The sequence below is a fragment of the Haliotis rubra genome, unplaced genomic scaffold (assembly GCF_003918875.1).
Source record: "Haliotis rubra isolate DU_JTF1 unplaced genomic scaffold, ASM391887v1 Scf165, whole genome shotgun sequence".
NCBI classification, from domain to species: Eukaryota; Metazoa; Mollusca; class Gastropoda; order Lepetellida; family Haliotidae; genus Haliotis; species Haliotis rubra.
The window spans coordinates 294,660-310,358 of record NW_025765614.1 but is presented as its reverse complement, the minus strand read 5'-3'; the positions used below and the strand labels follow the sequence as shown (position 1 = coordinate 310,358).

General features: G+C 40.5%; 2 protein-coding genes across 3 annotated transcripts; both read right to left on the bottom strand.

Moving 5' to 3' along the window:
* Positions 1-1,508: 1,508 nt before the first annotated feature.
* LOC124271980 lies at positions 1,509-5,273 on the bottom strand. Of its 2 annotated transcripts, XM_046707149.1 has the most exons (6): positions 5,152-5,273; positions 4,444-4,549; positions 4,096-4,209; positions 2,920-3,001; positions 2,556-2,717; positions 1,509-1,726 (listed from the first exon to the last, which is right to left on the bottom strand). In XM_046707149.1, exons 2-6 carry the CDS (start codon positions 4,501-4,503, stop codon positions 1,641-1,643), a joined length of 504 nt encoding a protein of 167 aa, XP_046563105.1. In that variant the 5' UTR covers positions 4,504-4,549; positions 5,152-5,273; the 3' UTR covers positions 1,509-1,640. The 2 variants fall into 2 exon arrangements, with proteins under 2 accessions (XP_046563105.1, XP_046563104.1); XM_046707148.1 differs by lacking the exon at positions 5,152-5,273 and having other exon boundaries at positions 4,444-4,616.
* Positions 5,274-9,334: 4,061 nt separating this feature from the next.
* On the bottom strand, positions 9,335-12,480 carry LOC124271979. The gene is made up of 5 exons (XM_046707147.1): positions 12,340-12,480; positions 11,959-12,072; positions 10,757-10,838; positions 10,400-10,561; positions 9,335-9,584 (listed from the first exon to the last, which is right to left on the bottom strand). The coding sequence occupies exons 1-5, from the start codon at positions 12,472-12,474 to the stop codon at positions 9,499-9,501; spliced, it is 579 nt and encodes a 192-aa protein (XP_046563103.1). The 5' UTR covers positions 12,475-12,480; the 3' UTR covers positions 9,335-9,498.
* Positions 12,481-15,699: the final 3,219 nt, after the last annotated feature.

Sequence of the window (15,699 nt, the reverse complement as noted above, 5' to 3'; positions counted from 1 at the left end):
CTGGTGGCACAGGCAACTCTATTGGACATTCACTGGTGACACAAGCAACTGTACTGGACATTCACTGGTGGCACAAGCAACTCTCTTCTATTCTGGATGTAAAGTGGACCTCTGACCCTGTTCTTCATATTTGTCCAAATACCAGGGACAAAGTCTGAACACGTACAGAGCTTCACACCGGAATGTAGTACACCTGGTGTTTCCGGCTGATGACCTTCACAGATACGCCGGTGGCGTTCATGTTTAATTGTAGGTCAAACAGGTACACTGATATGAGGTTAAACCTGCTATTGTTGCAGGTCACAAACAAAAACCAAACCACCCCCCAAAACCCCCAAATAAACGAAACAAAAAAAGCAACAACAAAAAACAAAACAACAGCAACCAAACAGAAACACACACATCCCAAACAATTTTTTTTATAAAAAATAAACATTAATAGAAATAAGATAAAATAAAATAAAACTATCAATACAACCCAACACACACATAAAAAACACAACAAAGTTGATGCCTTAACAAAACAAAATAACTTCAACACAAGAAACCCCAACGATTTACTCTTCCTGTACATGTGTTCCAGTGCTGTCATCTTGCGGCGTGGTCACTCTCGGTCTTCCACTTCTGACAGTTAGATGTCTGTCCAGCCCGATTGGCGCGCCTCATTAGTCTGATGATGGTCTGCCTTGTACAGTCGAACGTTCTGGCACAAAATCTGTTCGTAGCCCCCATCTGGGACATTCCAAAATCTCGTTCTCGTTCCGCTGCTCATAATCTTGACATATTTGATGCGCGCGTTTGTATATTAAATGTACATGCGATTCAACAAAATCAATGTCCATGATATTCCACGCACAGCACTGTAAAGTATTATGTTTTGGCAACATGCACACAAAGTCTGTCCAGTGTAAGTCACAACTGAAACATTTTTCAAAATATTGACTTAACCCCAAACGAACATAACCCCAAAATGCCAGGTCTATGCTTTCTTTTGAACATCAGCATGTTTCAATACTTAGCATTGTAGTATGGATGGATAGATGAACCAACTACTGTTGCATACATAAATCAGTCAGTATGATAAATAATATGTGTAGTTATATCGCGCTGAATTCCATACATAATGTATGCTCAAAGCGTTACAATATTATATACATACAAATGATTAAAAACAGTTTTTAGTGCATAAAAGAAGAATATGCATGGCTTCAGATTCAGGTTATACTTTGGAGTATTTTCTAGGAAGGTTTTTATAGAATGTTTGAAATTTTCAGCTTGAGTACGAAGATCACGTCAATAAATACTGTGTTTCAGTTATAATCCTGGATGTCAAACGGGCACTGGCGACAATGGTGACAATCAAGAACTTGTTTATGTTGGCGTCACTATCAATAGCTGTTACAAAACATGAAATACTTGAAATGCTACATCAAACTGTGTAGTAGAAATGAACGAAACCCAAATTAGAAAACAAACTAAATAAATGTGAAAAAATGCATCATGACAGATCAGAGCAACTATGTCACAGATACATACTAGTATTCATTTCTGTTCATATTTACATGAAAGACCAAGCTGCTGAATTGAAATGGACATTAACCTGGGATCAACGGTGAATTGTGATTACCGTATTTCCTGGTCTAACAAGAAATTGGGACGTCGAAGGCAGCAGGATTGGTAATGCCGACCTTGTATCCGTTGAAGAAGAGAGCTAAATTAACTGGAGCTGAAAGAAACAGTTATAGTATAAACACCTTGACGAAATCATGAAGTCACTTTTGAGTTAAGACACCGTCAAACACGGGTTCGGGTTCGAAGCCAAGATCGACGCCGTCGACGTAAAATGTAACACAATAAATTATTACCAAGGCTAAACAACAGATACATTTGGTCGGCGAATACAACCAGCATAGCTGGCAAGAGATCTATTCTAACCTACTCCGACCTACTTGTGTAAATAATACCACAGTGAAGTTGATGTATAAAACAATATCTGGTTAAGAACATGACCCTACATGATCTTCAAAAGCCACATTTGTTATATTTCTGTGGACCATAATTCTAAAATATATATAAATCAATAGCAAAATTCATTGAACTTAAAAGTCCAGCCCTCATCTACCAAGAATGGCACACGAAATCCAGATCGCTGGGTTGAATATTCCTGAATAATTAACAATTCTTGTTTCTTTCGGCAAATCATCCAATCCCACTTGAGGTATACATAAACACAAATATACATATTACACATGATACATAAACCTGATTTATATCTTAATAGGAATATTCAAACCACATCACTGTGAAAAAGTAATATATTCACTAATAACACCTTTTGTCGGATCGTCCAATCCGATTGTTCAAACGCAAATGTGATAGGTAGTTATAGCTCGGACCGGACCCATTAAGCGAAAACCTGCTATGATTGCTGTAAGATGGTGAGTCATTGCACCATACTTATGACACTGGCAGCATAGAACAATGAACTCCGCGTTTGACCGAAATTTCTTATATTCCGGGTATGTAATGCTTGTATATACACATTGGGTACCTACATGATGATGCTGTGCCAGTGACAGCCTGAACTATTGGGATGCAGTCGGGGTTGGAGAAGCTGACAGTGATGTTGAGGCTACCCAGAGGTATCTGCCAGCCATCATACTTCAGCCCATTTTCCTCAGTACCAACGTAGTTAGAACCAAGGTAAGTAGCCGTGGCTGGATGGAAGAAGAGGGTATTGTAATAATTGTTTAATATGAAGGAGTGCGTTCGTGCAATAATCCCAAATTCAAGACAAAACATAACTTTAAACACTTAAACTACATTTGTAACTGTGATATGTTTAAGAGATGGTAACAGACGTTTAGAAGGTAAAACATGTAAATCTACAAGAAAATCAGAGTTATGTAAGGCACCTACCTGGGATGCACTTTGGGACCATGGTATCTGAGATGTCTTCTTTTGTGCATGTGCCGTCAGCGTCAATGTTGTAACGTACATTCTGAAAGGTCACAATGTCAGTTACCTATATGACCCAAGTTGCGAAAACATCAGGTAAATATACACAATTGTACAATGTTCGCTAGAATGAACCACACAGCAATGAACTTTAGGAACTGGATTCATCATACCACAATTGAATCAAACATCAGTGAACAGAAGGAAGGAACCCAATTAAACCACGTTATTAAAGAAATGAGTTGAAACACATAACAGTGAACTGTCAGAATACGATTACACCAAATCCCAGTGGCCTGTATGTGCCAGACGGAACCATGCCTCAGTGAACTGTAAGTACCAGAGAGAAGTTAAAATCAGTATACTGTGATTGGAACCAGTTTGAACCTAATATCAGTGATGAGAGCACATGAGCTGTAAGAACCAGAACGAACGAAATCTCAATTAGCAGTAAGTAGGAAAGTAACCTAAACGCAAAATAGAACTAAAGAATACTAAACATCGGAATTGGAGGAATACATGTGAATTAAACATAATTGAATTGCAATTTTCAGGGTGAACTAAATGTGAACGAACTGTAGTTGCCAAAGTGAACCAAACATTACATTTGTTGTAGGAATAAACGGCAACAATCTGTGGGGACCATTTTCTTTTCAGTAAACAGTTTTAACCAGTGTGAACTAAGCATCAATGGGCAGTAGAAACCAATGTGAACAAGTCATCAATGTCCAGAAAAAGCACGTGTAAAGTATACGGCCATAGTTGTGGAAACGAGCGAGGATCTGAACATCAATGAACGCTCAAGATCAAAAGTTAACGTCCATGAGCTGCTGGAATCAGGATGAACACCAGAGAAGTAGGAACTAGAGTAGCAGCAATCCAAACGCCAGCGAACCTTTGGTACCAGAATGAAACAACATCGATAAGCTGTATATAGTTTACTGAGTCATACAGCAAGAACTCTTGACCTGATAAGGCAAATAAAACCCAACCCATAAAGAGATAATGTCATTTCGATAAGGCGGCAGGAGATAGCTGGATAGATAAACATCAGAATTGTTGAACTTAATAGAAACGCACTCATAGGCTACAAATATTACTCTGTCACATGGATTACACGATGCATTTAACAAGTACCTTGGAGTATGATGTAACAACCCTGTTCCTCAATACAGGCGTTGGGGTTCCAAACTCGTAGTACTGGATGGCGGTGGCCATGTTGTCGCTGTCGTAGTAGTAGTTGGACGTAACCTGAAGTATGTAATATGTAAAATAAAGGAAGGGGTAACGCGCACGTGTCTACACAAATTGTGGTGTTGCTTTGTGATTGTAATATCGCTGGAATATTGCTTTGTGTAATTAGGTGTTTGAGGAAATGCACTTATGGTTTTAAAACATAACCGATGTAGGGTTTTGATCCAAGGAATTGCACATTTGGAAACATAAAATGTATTCCTGAAAATGATGCTAAAATCATCAGCTTACCATATTTCCACTGGCTATAGCTTGTATGTCCGACATCGTTGCTGACCATTTACTGGCCATACAACAAGGTGTTCCCTGAGCCGTAACGGCCGCCAGACAAGATAGACTGACAAGAAGAAACAGCATGGTGGACATCAGGGCAAAAACAGGAAAGAAAACTGTCGTCACAAGCTGACTGCTAGTTTTATAGTCTCTGGGAACGTTTGAACGATTGTTTTTACATTGCATTGCTATATTCAGGAACAGAGTTATTTTCACTCAGTGTGCGTAGCATTAATATTATGTGGATATTTTGCAATGATGGAATGTATTGATTTTCAGCATGGAAAATATTACATAGCTGATTTTGTCTTGGCTCCAACTTCTGAAGAAAAACCCCAACAACATTGCCCTCTATCAACCTACAAATCTTCAGACGATCAGTAAAGTATGCTAAGTGTTGATTCCCAAGTTCAAAAAAGAAAAGGACGAAGGAAATGCTGTGTAAATAGTCACTGTATCTAAAATAAACGAAGTTTAATAATCAGTACAAATGGAGGGATGGTTATATTCCACTTTCATCATTTATCCAGCTGCAAGAAAGAGCTACTCAGAGGGTATCAAAAGAATGATTATCATCACAAAATACAGTGCTGGCCTGGTCTTCTTGAGATGTTATGTGAGACCAGAAGCAAGAGTTCTCTCCTCTTATATACCAAAAAATCCTACCAGGTCTTTCGATACTGTTCCAAGTCTCACATGAGATGTCTGTAGGGTTTTAGTACATTCCAGCACTAAGTCTAAATACATCAAAGTCGAAGCATAGCCCACCACTGCTGCCAAATGCTGCACTGTTGGTGCCCTGGTAATGGTGGACATGGGACTTTTTTAACCATCAAATTAAAAACACATTCCAAGTACTGGGTCAACCAAACGCGCCTGGATCTTGTTATCTCCGTACCATCTGCGTGCTCTCTAGAAGAAAAGGAGGTCATTCAGTGCAGGGTTCGTAATGTATACTAAAGTTCAAAAGTTATTGAGATATAGAAAATCTCACCCAAGTGTCTTCTGATATCAATTATATCAACACGAGTTGATAAAGTTACAAATATCCGAGGCTTGCCGAGGATATTTTTACTTTATCAACGAGTGTTGATATATTTGATATCAGAAGACACGAGGGTGAGATTCTATTTATCATCCCAAAATCACTCTTCATTAATTTTCAATGAAAAATGTACATCTCTGAACATGGTACTGCCATTAGACTTGCAGTGCAGCGATGTCATAGCATTGTGATGTCATCAAGTACATGACGTCATAGCATTGTCAGGGCATTGTACAAAATCTATTGTCAAAACGATATCTCCTAGGAGATATCGTTTGATCTCACACAAGCGATATCTCCTGTGGAACACAGTTTTGGATGATAAACACAAACGACAAACAGAACCAGTGTCAAACCTTTACTGTCGCAAAATGACATGTTGTTACATGGTAAGTCAAATGTTTCAAAATTCCGTCAGAACAACAAAAGTCCACAAGTATGAGCCACAACAGAAAATGGGTTCAGAAACCAGTTAACACGGTCAGTAGTCAGTGTACCCACCTTGTGCATCGATACAGGCCTGGCACCTTCGCCTCATTTAGGCCACTACACATCGATGAAAGCCCCGGGAAGTTCATTCCATATCCGAGGAGGCATTTGGCGGAGTTCCTGCAGCGTTGTTGGAGGATTCAGATGAGGTGACAAATCGGGGCACCTTGTGAACCAGGGCCTAGATTTTCGTTGCTCTCTTCGCGCTAAGACAGTCGTAAGTGCCATACATTACCATTAACTTACGACTATCTTAGCGCTAAGAGAGCTTTGAAAATCTAGGCCCTGGGTAACACAATAATATTGTTCTGACTAAGATGCAATTATACAGCTAGAGCAACGTGGGGTCTGGCATTATTGCATAGAAACATTACTCCAAGGTCGTACTGTTGCAAAAACGGTTAAGCGGCCATTGGCAGAAATTCTTCTGCGAAACTCACAGCATTCAAGTCATAACCATTGGCGTCCTGCAAGTGTGATCCAACCACAGATCACAACGCCCCCACCTCCAAACGATGTGCTGGAAGGGTTGCTGGTTGGAACTTGTATCCGAGGTGCGTGATGCAAATCTATCTGTCTTGACATGGGGTCGTTTCTGGTTGGTGGCCACATCGAGGAAGGTCTTTATTACTTTATTTGTTTTGCTGTAAACGTCCTCATAAGTGACAAATGGTATATTTATGGACATTGAATCTCTATTCTCCAGATTACCGATGATAGAATGTTATACCAAAACAGTGAAGATCCGGATCAGATTTGGTTTGCAGTAAACCATGCGTCCCACGGGATCGGGTGGTCAGACTCGCTGACTTGGTTGACACATGTCATCGCATCATTTGCGTAGATCGATGTTCATGATGTTGATCACGATTATCTGGTCCAGACTCGATTATTTAGAGACCGCCGCCATATAGCTGGAATATTGCTGAATGTGGGGTTAAACAACAAACAACTTTTGCCTCTGAGTATACATCAACCGAAAGCATAAGCCGCACAACGTATGTTAGCCATCTACATGTACTCTCATTTCAGGGAATTTATACATGACGTTCATCTCATATTTTCACAGGATATATATGTCTTTTATTCATCTACTAATGTTACCGGTTATATATATCTGCAGCTCATATACTTTTGCAGGGTATATTTGCATGCAGTTAATTTACCTGATAAATACCTGTATACCTGTAGTTCATGCAATACTGTTATAGAGTATACCTCCATGTGGTTCATCTCCTATTGCTACAGGGAATATTACATGTTACAGTTATTTGTGACAATGTATATATATGAATGCAGTTGAATTACTATTGTTAAATACTAACAATGGCAGATTTCATGAAATCTTCCATTGTTACCAAGCCTCCGAGTGATGATGATGATATCTCCGACTTCCTGTGTGACTCACTCTCGAAATGTCTGAACATTTATGCGCCTTTGGAGATGAAACAAATCCCTTAACGGGATGGTTCCAGGTACTCATCAGATGTTAAGGAGGCCAAGGCTCAGCGACAGAGTAGCCAGAAACCATGTTAATGTGTTAATCAGGAAATCGAAAATATAGCTGCTGTGTTCAGAAAACATGTGAACGATTGCCATTTAAGTTGGCAGTTTATGCCTGAATGCATGCATGATGCACGTGCTTCTCGATTTCAATGTTGTTTGCAAACTCTTCCCTTTCCACATGCAAAACAAACTCTTCAAACAATACCTTTCCACAAACAAAACATTTCTAACCTCAATCTCAAAAAAACAATACTCCTTTTGGGTAATACATTAGTACAGGCAATATGATCACGATTCATGTCTTCCTCAAACTTGACATTCACTAGTGGTGTATGGAGTTGGCACAAGCAAAATTGGTTCAAATGACTCCTTTGATGACATTAAATGGCACAAGCAACTGTATTGGACATTCACTGGTGGCACAGGCAACTCTCTTCTATTCTGGATGTAAAGTGGACCTCTGACCCTGTTCTTCATATTTGTCCAAATACCAGGGACAAAGTCTGTACACGTAGTGAGCTTCAAACCGGAATGTAGTACACCTGGTGTTTCCGGCTGATGACTTTCACAGATACGCCGGTGGCGTTCATGTGTTTTGTAGGTCAAACAGGTACAATGATATGAGGTTAAACCTGCTATTGTTGCAGGTCACAAACAAAACCCAAACCACCCCAAAACCCCAAATAAAAGCCCCTCCCCAAAAAGCAACAACACACAAAACAAAACAACAAAGCAACCAAAGAGAAACACACACATCCCAAACAATTTTTCTATAAAAAATAAACATTAATAGAAATAAGATAAAATAAAATAAAACTAGCAATACAAACCCAACACACCAATAAAAAAACACAACAAAATTGATGCTTTAACAACACAAGAAACCCCAACGATTTACTCTTCCTGCACATGTGTTCCATTGCTGTCATCTTGCGGCGTGGTCACTCTCGGTCTTCCACTTCTGACAGTCAGTTGTCTGTCCAGCCCGATTGACGCGCCTCATTAGTCTGATGATGGTGTGCTTTGTACAGTCCAACGTTCTGGCAATATAGCCGTTCGATGCTCACATTTGGGACATTCCAAAATCTCGTTCTCGACCCGCTGCTCATAATCTTGACATATTTGATGTGCGCGTTTGTATTAAGGCGCATAAAATGTACATGCGATTCAACAAAATCAATTTCCATCATTTTCCACGCACAACACTGTAAAGGACAGATGTTATGTTTTGGCAACAGGCACACAAAGTCTGTCAAAATAATAACCCCAAAATGCCAGGTCTATGCTTCCGTTTGAACATCAGCATATTTCAATACTTAGCATTGTAGTATGGGTGGTTAGATGAACCATCTACTGTTGCATACATAAATCAGTCAGCTATGATAAATAATATGTGTAGTTTTATCGCGCTGAATTCCATACATAATGTATGCTCAAAGCGTTACAATATTATATACATACAAATGATTAAAACAGTTTTAGTGCATAAAAGAAGAATATGCATGGCTTAAGATTCAGGTTATACTTTGGAGTATTTTCTAGGAAGGTTTTTATAGAATTTTTGAAACTTTCAGCTTGAATATGAAAATCACGTCAATAAATGCTGTGTTTCAGTTATAATCCTGGATGTCAATTTTGCAAACGGGCACTGGCGACAATGGTGACAATCAAAAACTTGTTTATGTTGTCGTCACTATCAATAGCTGTTACAAGACATGAAATACTTGAAAATAGTTACTGAAAGAAATGCTACATCAAACTGTGTAGTAGAAATGAACGAAACCCAAATTAGAAAACAAACTAAATAAATGTGAAAAAATGCATCATGAACAGATCAGAGCAACTATTGTTTATTGTCACAGATACATACTAGTATTCATTTTGTTCATGTTTACATGAAAGACCAAGCTGCTGAATTGAAAGGGACATTAACCTGGGATCAACGGTGAATTGTGATTACCGTAGTTCCTGGTCTAACAGGAAATTGGGACGTCGAAGGCAGCAGGATTGGTAATGCCGACCTTGTATCCGTTGAAGAAGAGAGCTAAATTAACTGGAGCTGAAAGAAACAGTTATAGTATAAACACCTTGACGAAATCATGAAGTCACTTTTGAGTTAAGACACCGTCAAACACGGGTTCGGGTTCGAATCCAAGATCGACGCCGTCGACGTAAAATGTCACACAATAAATTATTACCAAGGCTAAACAACAGATACATTTGGTCGGCGAATACAACCAGCATAGCTGGCAAGAGATCTATTCTAACCTACTCCGACCTACTTGTGTAAATAATACCACAGTGAAGTTGATGTATAAAACAATATCTGGTTAAGAACATGACCCTACATGACCTTCATTTTTATATTTCTGTGGACCATAATTCAAAATATATAAATCAATAGCAAAATTCATTGAACTTAAAAGTCCAGCCCTCATCTACCAAGAATGGCACACGAATCCAGATCGCTGGGTTGAATATTCCTGAATAATTAACAATTCTTGTTTCTTTCGGCAAATCATCCAATCCCACTTGAGGTATACATAAACACAAATATACATATTACACATGATACATAAACCTGATTTATATCTTAATAGGAATATTCAAACCACATCACTGTGAAAAAGTAATATATTCACTAATAACACCTTTTGTCGGATCGTCCAATCCGATTGTTCAAACGCAAATGTGATAGGTAGTTATCGCTCGGGCCGGACCCATTAAGCGAAAACCTGCTAAGATTGCAGTAAGATGGTGAGTCATTGCACCATACTTATGACATTGGCAGCATAGAACAATGAACTCCGCGTTTGACCGAAATTTCTTATATTCCGGGTATGTAATGCTTGTATATACACATTGGGTACCTACATGATGATGCTGTGCCAGTGACAGCCTGAACTATTGGGATGCAGTCGGGGTTGGAGAAGCTGACTGTGATGTTGAGGCTACCCAGAGGTATCTGCCAGCCATCATACTTCAGCCCATTTTCCTCAGTACCAACGTAGTTAGAACCAAGGTAAGTAGCCGTGGCTGGATGGAAGAAGAGGGGGTATTTTAATAATTGTTTAATATGAAGGAGTACGTCCGTGCAAATTCAAGACAAAACATAACTTTAAACACTTAAACTACAATTGTAACTGTGATATGTTTAAGAGATGGTAACAGGAGTTTAGGAGGTAAAACATGTAAATCTACAAGAAAATCAGAGTTATGTAAGGCACCTACCTGGGATGCACTTTGGGACCATGGTATCTGAGATGTCTTCTTTTGTGCATGCGCCGTCAGCGTCAATGTTGTAGCGTACATTCTGAAAGGTCACAATGTCAGTTACCTATATGACCCAAGGTGCGAAAACATCAGGTAAATATACACAATTGTACAATGTTCGCTAGAATGAACCACACAGCAATGAACTTTAGGAACTGGATTCATCATACCACAATTGAATCAAACATCAGTGAATTGTCAGAAACAGAAGGAAGGAACCCAATTAAACCACGTTAGTAAAGAAATGAGTTGAAACACATAACAGTGAACTGTCAGAATACGATTACACCAAATCCCAGTGGCCTGTATGTGCCAGACGGAACCATGCCTCAGTGAACTGTAGGTACCAGAGAGAAGTTAAAATCAGTAAACTGTGATTGGAACCAGTTTGAACCTAATATTAGTGATGAGAGCACATGAGCTGTAAGAACCAGAACGAACGAAATCTCAATTAGCAGTAAGTAGGAAAGTGACCTAAATCCGAAATAGAACTAAAGAATACTAAACATCGGTGAATTGGAGGAATACATGTGAATGAAACATAATTGAATTGCAATTTTCAGGGTGAACTAAATGTGAACGAACTGTAGTTGCCAAAGTGAACCAAACATTGCATTTGTTGTAGGAATAAACAAACGGCAACAATCTGTGGGGACCATTTTTTTTTCAGTAAACAGTTTTAACCAGTGTGAACTAAGCATCAATGGGCAGTAGAAACCAATGTGAACAGGTCATCAATGTCCAGAAAAGACACGTGTAAAGTATACGGCCATAGTTGTGGAAACGAGCGAGGATCTGAACATCAATAAACGGTCAAGATCCAAAGTGAACGTCCATGAGCTGCAGGAATCAGGATGAACATTAGAGAAGTAGGAACTAGAGTAGCAGCAATGTGAACGTCAGTGAACCTTTGGTACCAGAATGAAACAACATTAATAAGCTGAATATAGTCTACTGAGTCACACAGCAAGAACTCTTGACCTGATAAGGCAACAAACACCCAACCCATAAACAGATAATGTGAAAGAGGGATATTTCGATAAGGCGGCAACACATAGCTGGATAGATAAACATCAGAATTGTTGAACTTAATAGAAACGCACTCATAGGCTACAGATATTACTCTGTCACATGGATTACACGATGCATTTAACAAGTACCTTGGAGTATGATGTAACAACCCTGTTCCTCAACACAGGCGTTGGGGTTCCAAACTCGTAGTACTGGATGGCGGTGGCCATGTTGTCGTTGTCGTAGTAGTAGTTGGACGTAACCTGAAGTATGTAATATGTAAAATAAAGGAAGGGGTAACGCGCACGTGTCTAAATACCAGTTAGATTTGAACATCAACATCACAATGTCTCACATTATGGTGTTGCTTTGTGATTGTAATATGGCTGGAATATTGCTTTGTGTAATTAGGTGTTTGAGGAAATGCACTTATGGTTTTAAAACATAACCGATGTAGGGTTTTGATCCAAGGAATTGCACACTTGGAAACATAAAATGTATTCCTGAAAATGATGTTAAAGTCAGCTTACCATATTTCCACTGGCTATAGCTTGGATGTCCGACATCGTTGCTGACCATTTACTGGCCATACAACAAGGTGTTCCCTGAGCCGTAACGGCCGCCAGACAAGACAGACTGACCACAAGAAACAGCATGGTGGACATCAGGGCAAAAAACAGGAAAGAAAACTGTCGTCACAAACTGACTGCTAGTTTTATAGTCTCTGGGAACGTTTGAGCGATTGTTTTTTCATCCCATTGCTATATTCAGGAACATAGTTCTTTTCCTTCAGTGGGCGTAAGACTCACGTTGTGTGGATATTTTCCAATAATTGAATGTATTGACTTTCAGCATGTCTACAGTTGGAAACTATTCCATAACTGATTTCTCCTGGCTCCTCAGCAGAAAGAAACAACATTGCCCTCTGTCAACCTCCATAGCTTCAAACAATCACTGAAGTATGCTACGTGTTCATTTGCAAGTTGAAACGAAAGGGTTAACCGGGAACAAGTCCGTAAAAGGTCTAGGTGTGAAACCAACAAAATGGAAAGAAAATGGTGTGTAATTACCAACGGTATCTAAAATTACCGAAGTTTACAAATCATTACAAAGGTATCACTATGGCAGTACACCAGAGAGCAGCAGTGTAAATTCAAAGGTAATATAATACAAGAGAAATGATCATCGTAACAAAGACAGGGATGGTATTCCCCTTTCAACGATTATTCAACTTGGAAGAATGAGCTACTCAGAGGGCATCCAAAGTACGATGATCATCCTAAAATATACTGAACCGCAAAAGAAACGCAAGTTACTATTTTCAAAACATACGTTCCAAATGCATTCCTTTTAGGACAACAAAGTATACCATTATAGAACCAAGCATTCGAAGATGGTTTTGCCGTTGTTGCCGCTGATTCTTGACCATATCGCCCAAACGCAATCATTTTCATGTTTTCGTGTTTTTTGCATGAAGTTTTTGTGTTTCACACAAAAATGCGTGCATTTCACTCCAGTTTGAAGCTTTATAAGGCAGGTCATTCAAAAAACACCATAGAACACAAAATTGACTGTGACAACGCGGAGAAAACATGCCACGTCTAACTGAACAGCAACGATGAATCGCCGTTGGAATGTTGCAGACCGGATCCACACCAACTAAAGTGGCCAGGCACTTCAGATGTCACGTGACAACAATCACAAGACTATCCGCAAGGTATCGTCAAACCGGTAATGTTCCAGACCGACCACGTTCAGGACGTCCCAGGGTAACAACGCCAGCGCAAGATCGTCACATCCGGGTTACTCATCTGCGTAACCGACAGCAACGAGCAACACAGACAGCTGCAACCATTCAAGGGCCACAACGTCACATCTCTGCAGACACTGTTCGTCGTCGTCTGAGGGCAGCAGGGATCAGATGTCGCCGTCCTTACGTCGGACCGATTCTGACGCAACGTCACCGCCAAAATCGTTTACAGTGGGCGCGACAACACCAGCGTTGGCGACGTCAACAATGGCAACAAGTGTTGTTTTCTGATGAGTCCAGATTCAACTTGTCCCACGCCGATGGCCGATTACGTGTATGGAGACGACGTAATGAACGTTACGCCAACTGTTGCGTTGTGGAAGCTGACCGCTGGAGAGGTGGAAGACTCATGGTATGGGGTGGCTTCAGCTACCGCCACAGAACACGTTTACACGTGTTTCGTCAACGTGTGACTGCTGTAGTCTACAGAGACCAGGTATTTCAACACCACGCTGTACCGCTCTTCCAGGCCCAACCTCAGCTCCAGACGTTCCAGCAGGACAATGCTCGCCCTCACACTGCACGGGTCTCTATGGACTTCCTCAGAGGGAACAACATTGCTGTACTGCCCTGGCCCTCTCTGTCCCCGGATATGGCACCAATCGAGCATGTGTGGGATGAAATTGGTAGACGGATACAGACAGCTGCTCAACCTCAAAACCTTAGAGATTTGGAAGCCAGATTGGTCAGGGAATGGAATCAAATTCCCCAAGCCTTCTTTCAGACACTTGTTGACTCGATGAGACGTCGTTGTGCTGCCTGCATTGCAGCCAATGGTGGTAACACGCGCTACTGATTGACACACTGTTTCGTGACATTTTTGGTGTGTGAGGGTGGAGTGATAACATATGCTTTTACAGTAAACTTGAGTGTTGTTTTCACCAGAGATCATTTCTTCAACAATCACTTGTCTGTTGTTTTTTCGTAGTGTTAAGATTGTTTGTTCCACAGATTCAGAAATATTCACATTTCTAAATAAACTTGCGTTTCTTTTGCGGTTCAGTATACAATGCTGGTCGTCTTGTGGTTTGGGATGTAGTGTGAGAAGAGAGGAAAGAGTTAACTCCTTATATACCCAGAAATCCTACCAGATCTTTCGATACTGTTCCAGGTCTCACCGGAGACGCCTGTAGGGTTTTAGTACATTCCAGCACTAAGTCTAAACACATCAAAGTCCACGTATGGCACACTACTGCCACCAACTGCACTGTTGTGGTCCTGGTAATGGTGGACATTTCTCTTCCGGAAGCTTTTACGATAACATTAAAAACAAATTCCATGATTAAGAACTGAATCAACCAAACGCGCCTGGACCTTGTACCATCTGCGTGCTCTCTAGGACAACATGAGGTCAGTTCAGTGCAATGTAATGTTCTAAAGTTCAAAAGTTATGGAGATACACAAACAACAAACAGAATCAGTGTCAAACGTTTACTGCCGCAAAATGTTGTTACATGGTAATACCAATGTTTCAGGGTACCGTAACGATCAAAAGTACATAAGAACAGCGAACTTGGCAGATGGGTTCACAAGCCAGTTCACACGGTCAGAAACGAGTGCACCCACCTTATGCATCGACGCAGGCCTGGCACCTTCGCCTCACTGAGGTCACTACACTACAAGTCCCGGGGAAGATCATTCCGTATCCGAGGACACATTTGGCGGTGTTCCTGCAGCGTTGTTGGAGGATTCGGATTAGGCGGCAAATCGGGGCATCATGTGAGCCAGGGTAACACAGTGATACTGTTCTGACTTACATGCTGCTATACTGCTATACAGCAGCATGGGGTCTGGCGTTATTGTATAGAAACGTTCCCCCAAGGTCGTACTGTTGCAAAAACGATAAAGTGGCCATTGGTAAAATTTCTTCTCGATACCTGACAGCATTCAAGTCACAACCATTGGCGTCCTGCAACTGTTATCCAACAACAGATCACAACGGCCCCCACTCCCAAACGGTATGCTTCCAGAACAAATGGCCTGATGTAACGTTCACATGTAGACACGTGTCCTGCCTTATCTCGGTGAAGAAAGAAATGTGATTCTTCTTCACACACGTTCTCCCATCGCAAGTGTTGTC

Coding starts and splice junctions, on each gene's coding strand:
- LOC124271980 (XM_046707148.1), bottom strand. CDS start 4,578: ATGTCCACCATGCTGTTTCTTCTTGTCAGTCTATCTTGTCTGGCGGCC. Junction 3,002..4,095: donor TTGTTACATCATACTCCAAG/GTACTTGTTAAA, acceptor GTGACCTTTCAG/AATGTACGTTACAACATTGA. Junction 2,718..2,919: donor GGTCCCAAAGTGCATCCCAG/GTAGGTGCCTTA, acceptor TCTTCCATCCAG/CCACGGCTACTTACCTTGGT.
- LOC124271979 (XM_046707147.1), bottom strand. CDS start 12,474: ATGTCCACCATGCTGTTTCTTGTGGTCAGTCTGTCTTGTCTGGCGGCC. Junction 10,839..11,958: donor TTGTTACATCATACTCCAAG/GTACTTGTTAAA, acceptor GTGACCTTTCAG/AATGTACGCTACAACATTGA. Junction 10,562..10,756: donor GGTCCCAAAGTGCATCCCAG/GTAGGTGCCTTA, acceptor TCTTCCATCCAG/CCACGGCTACTTACCTTGGT.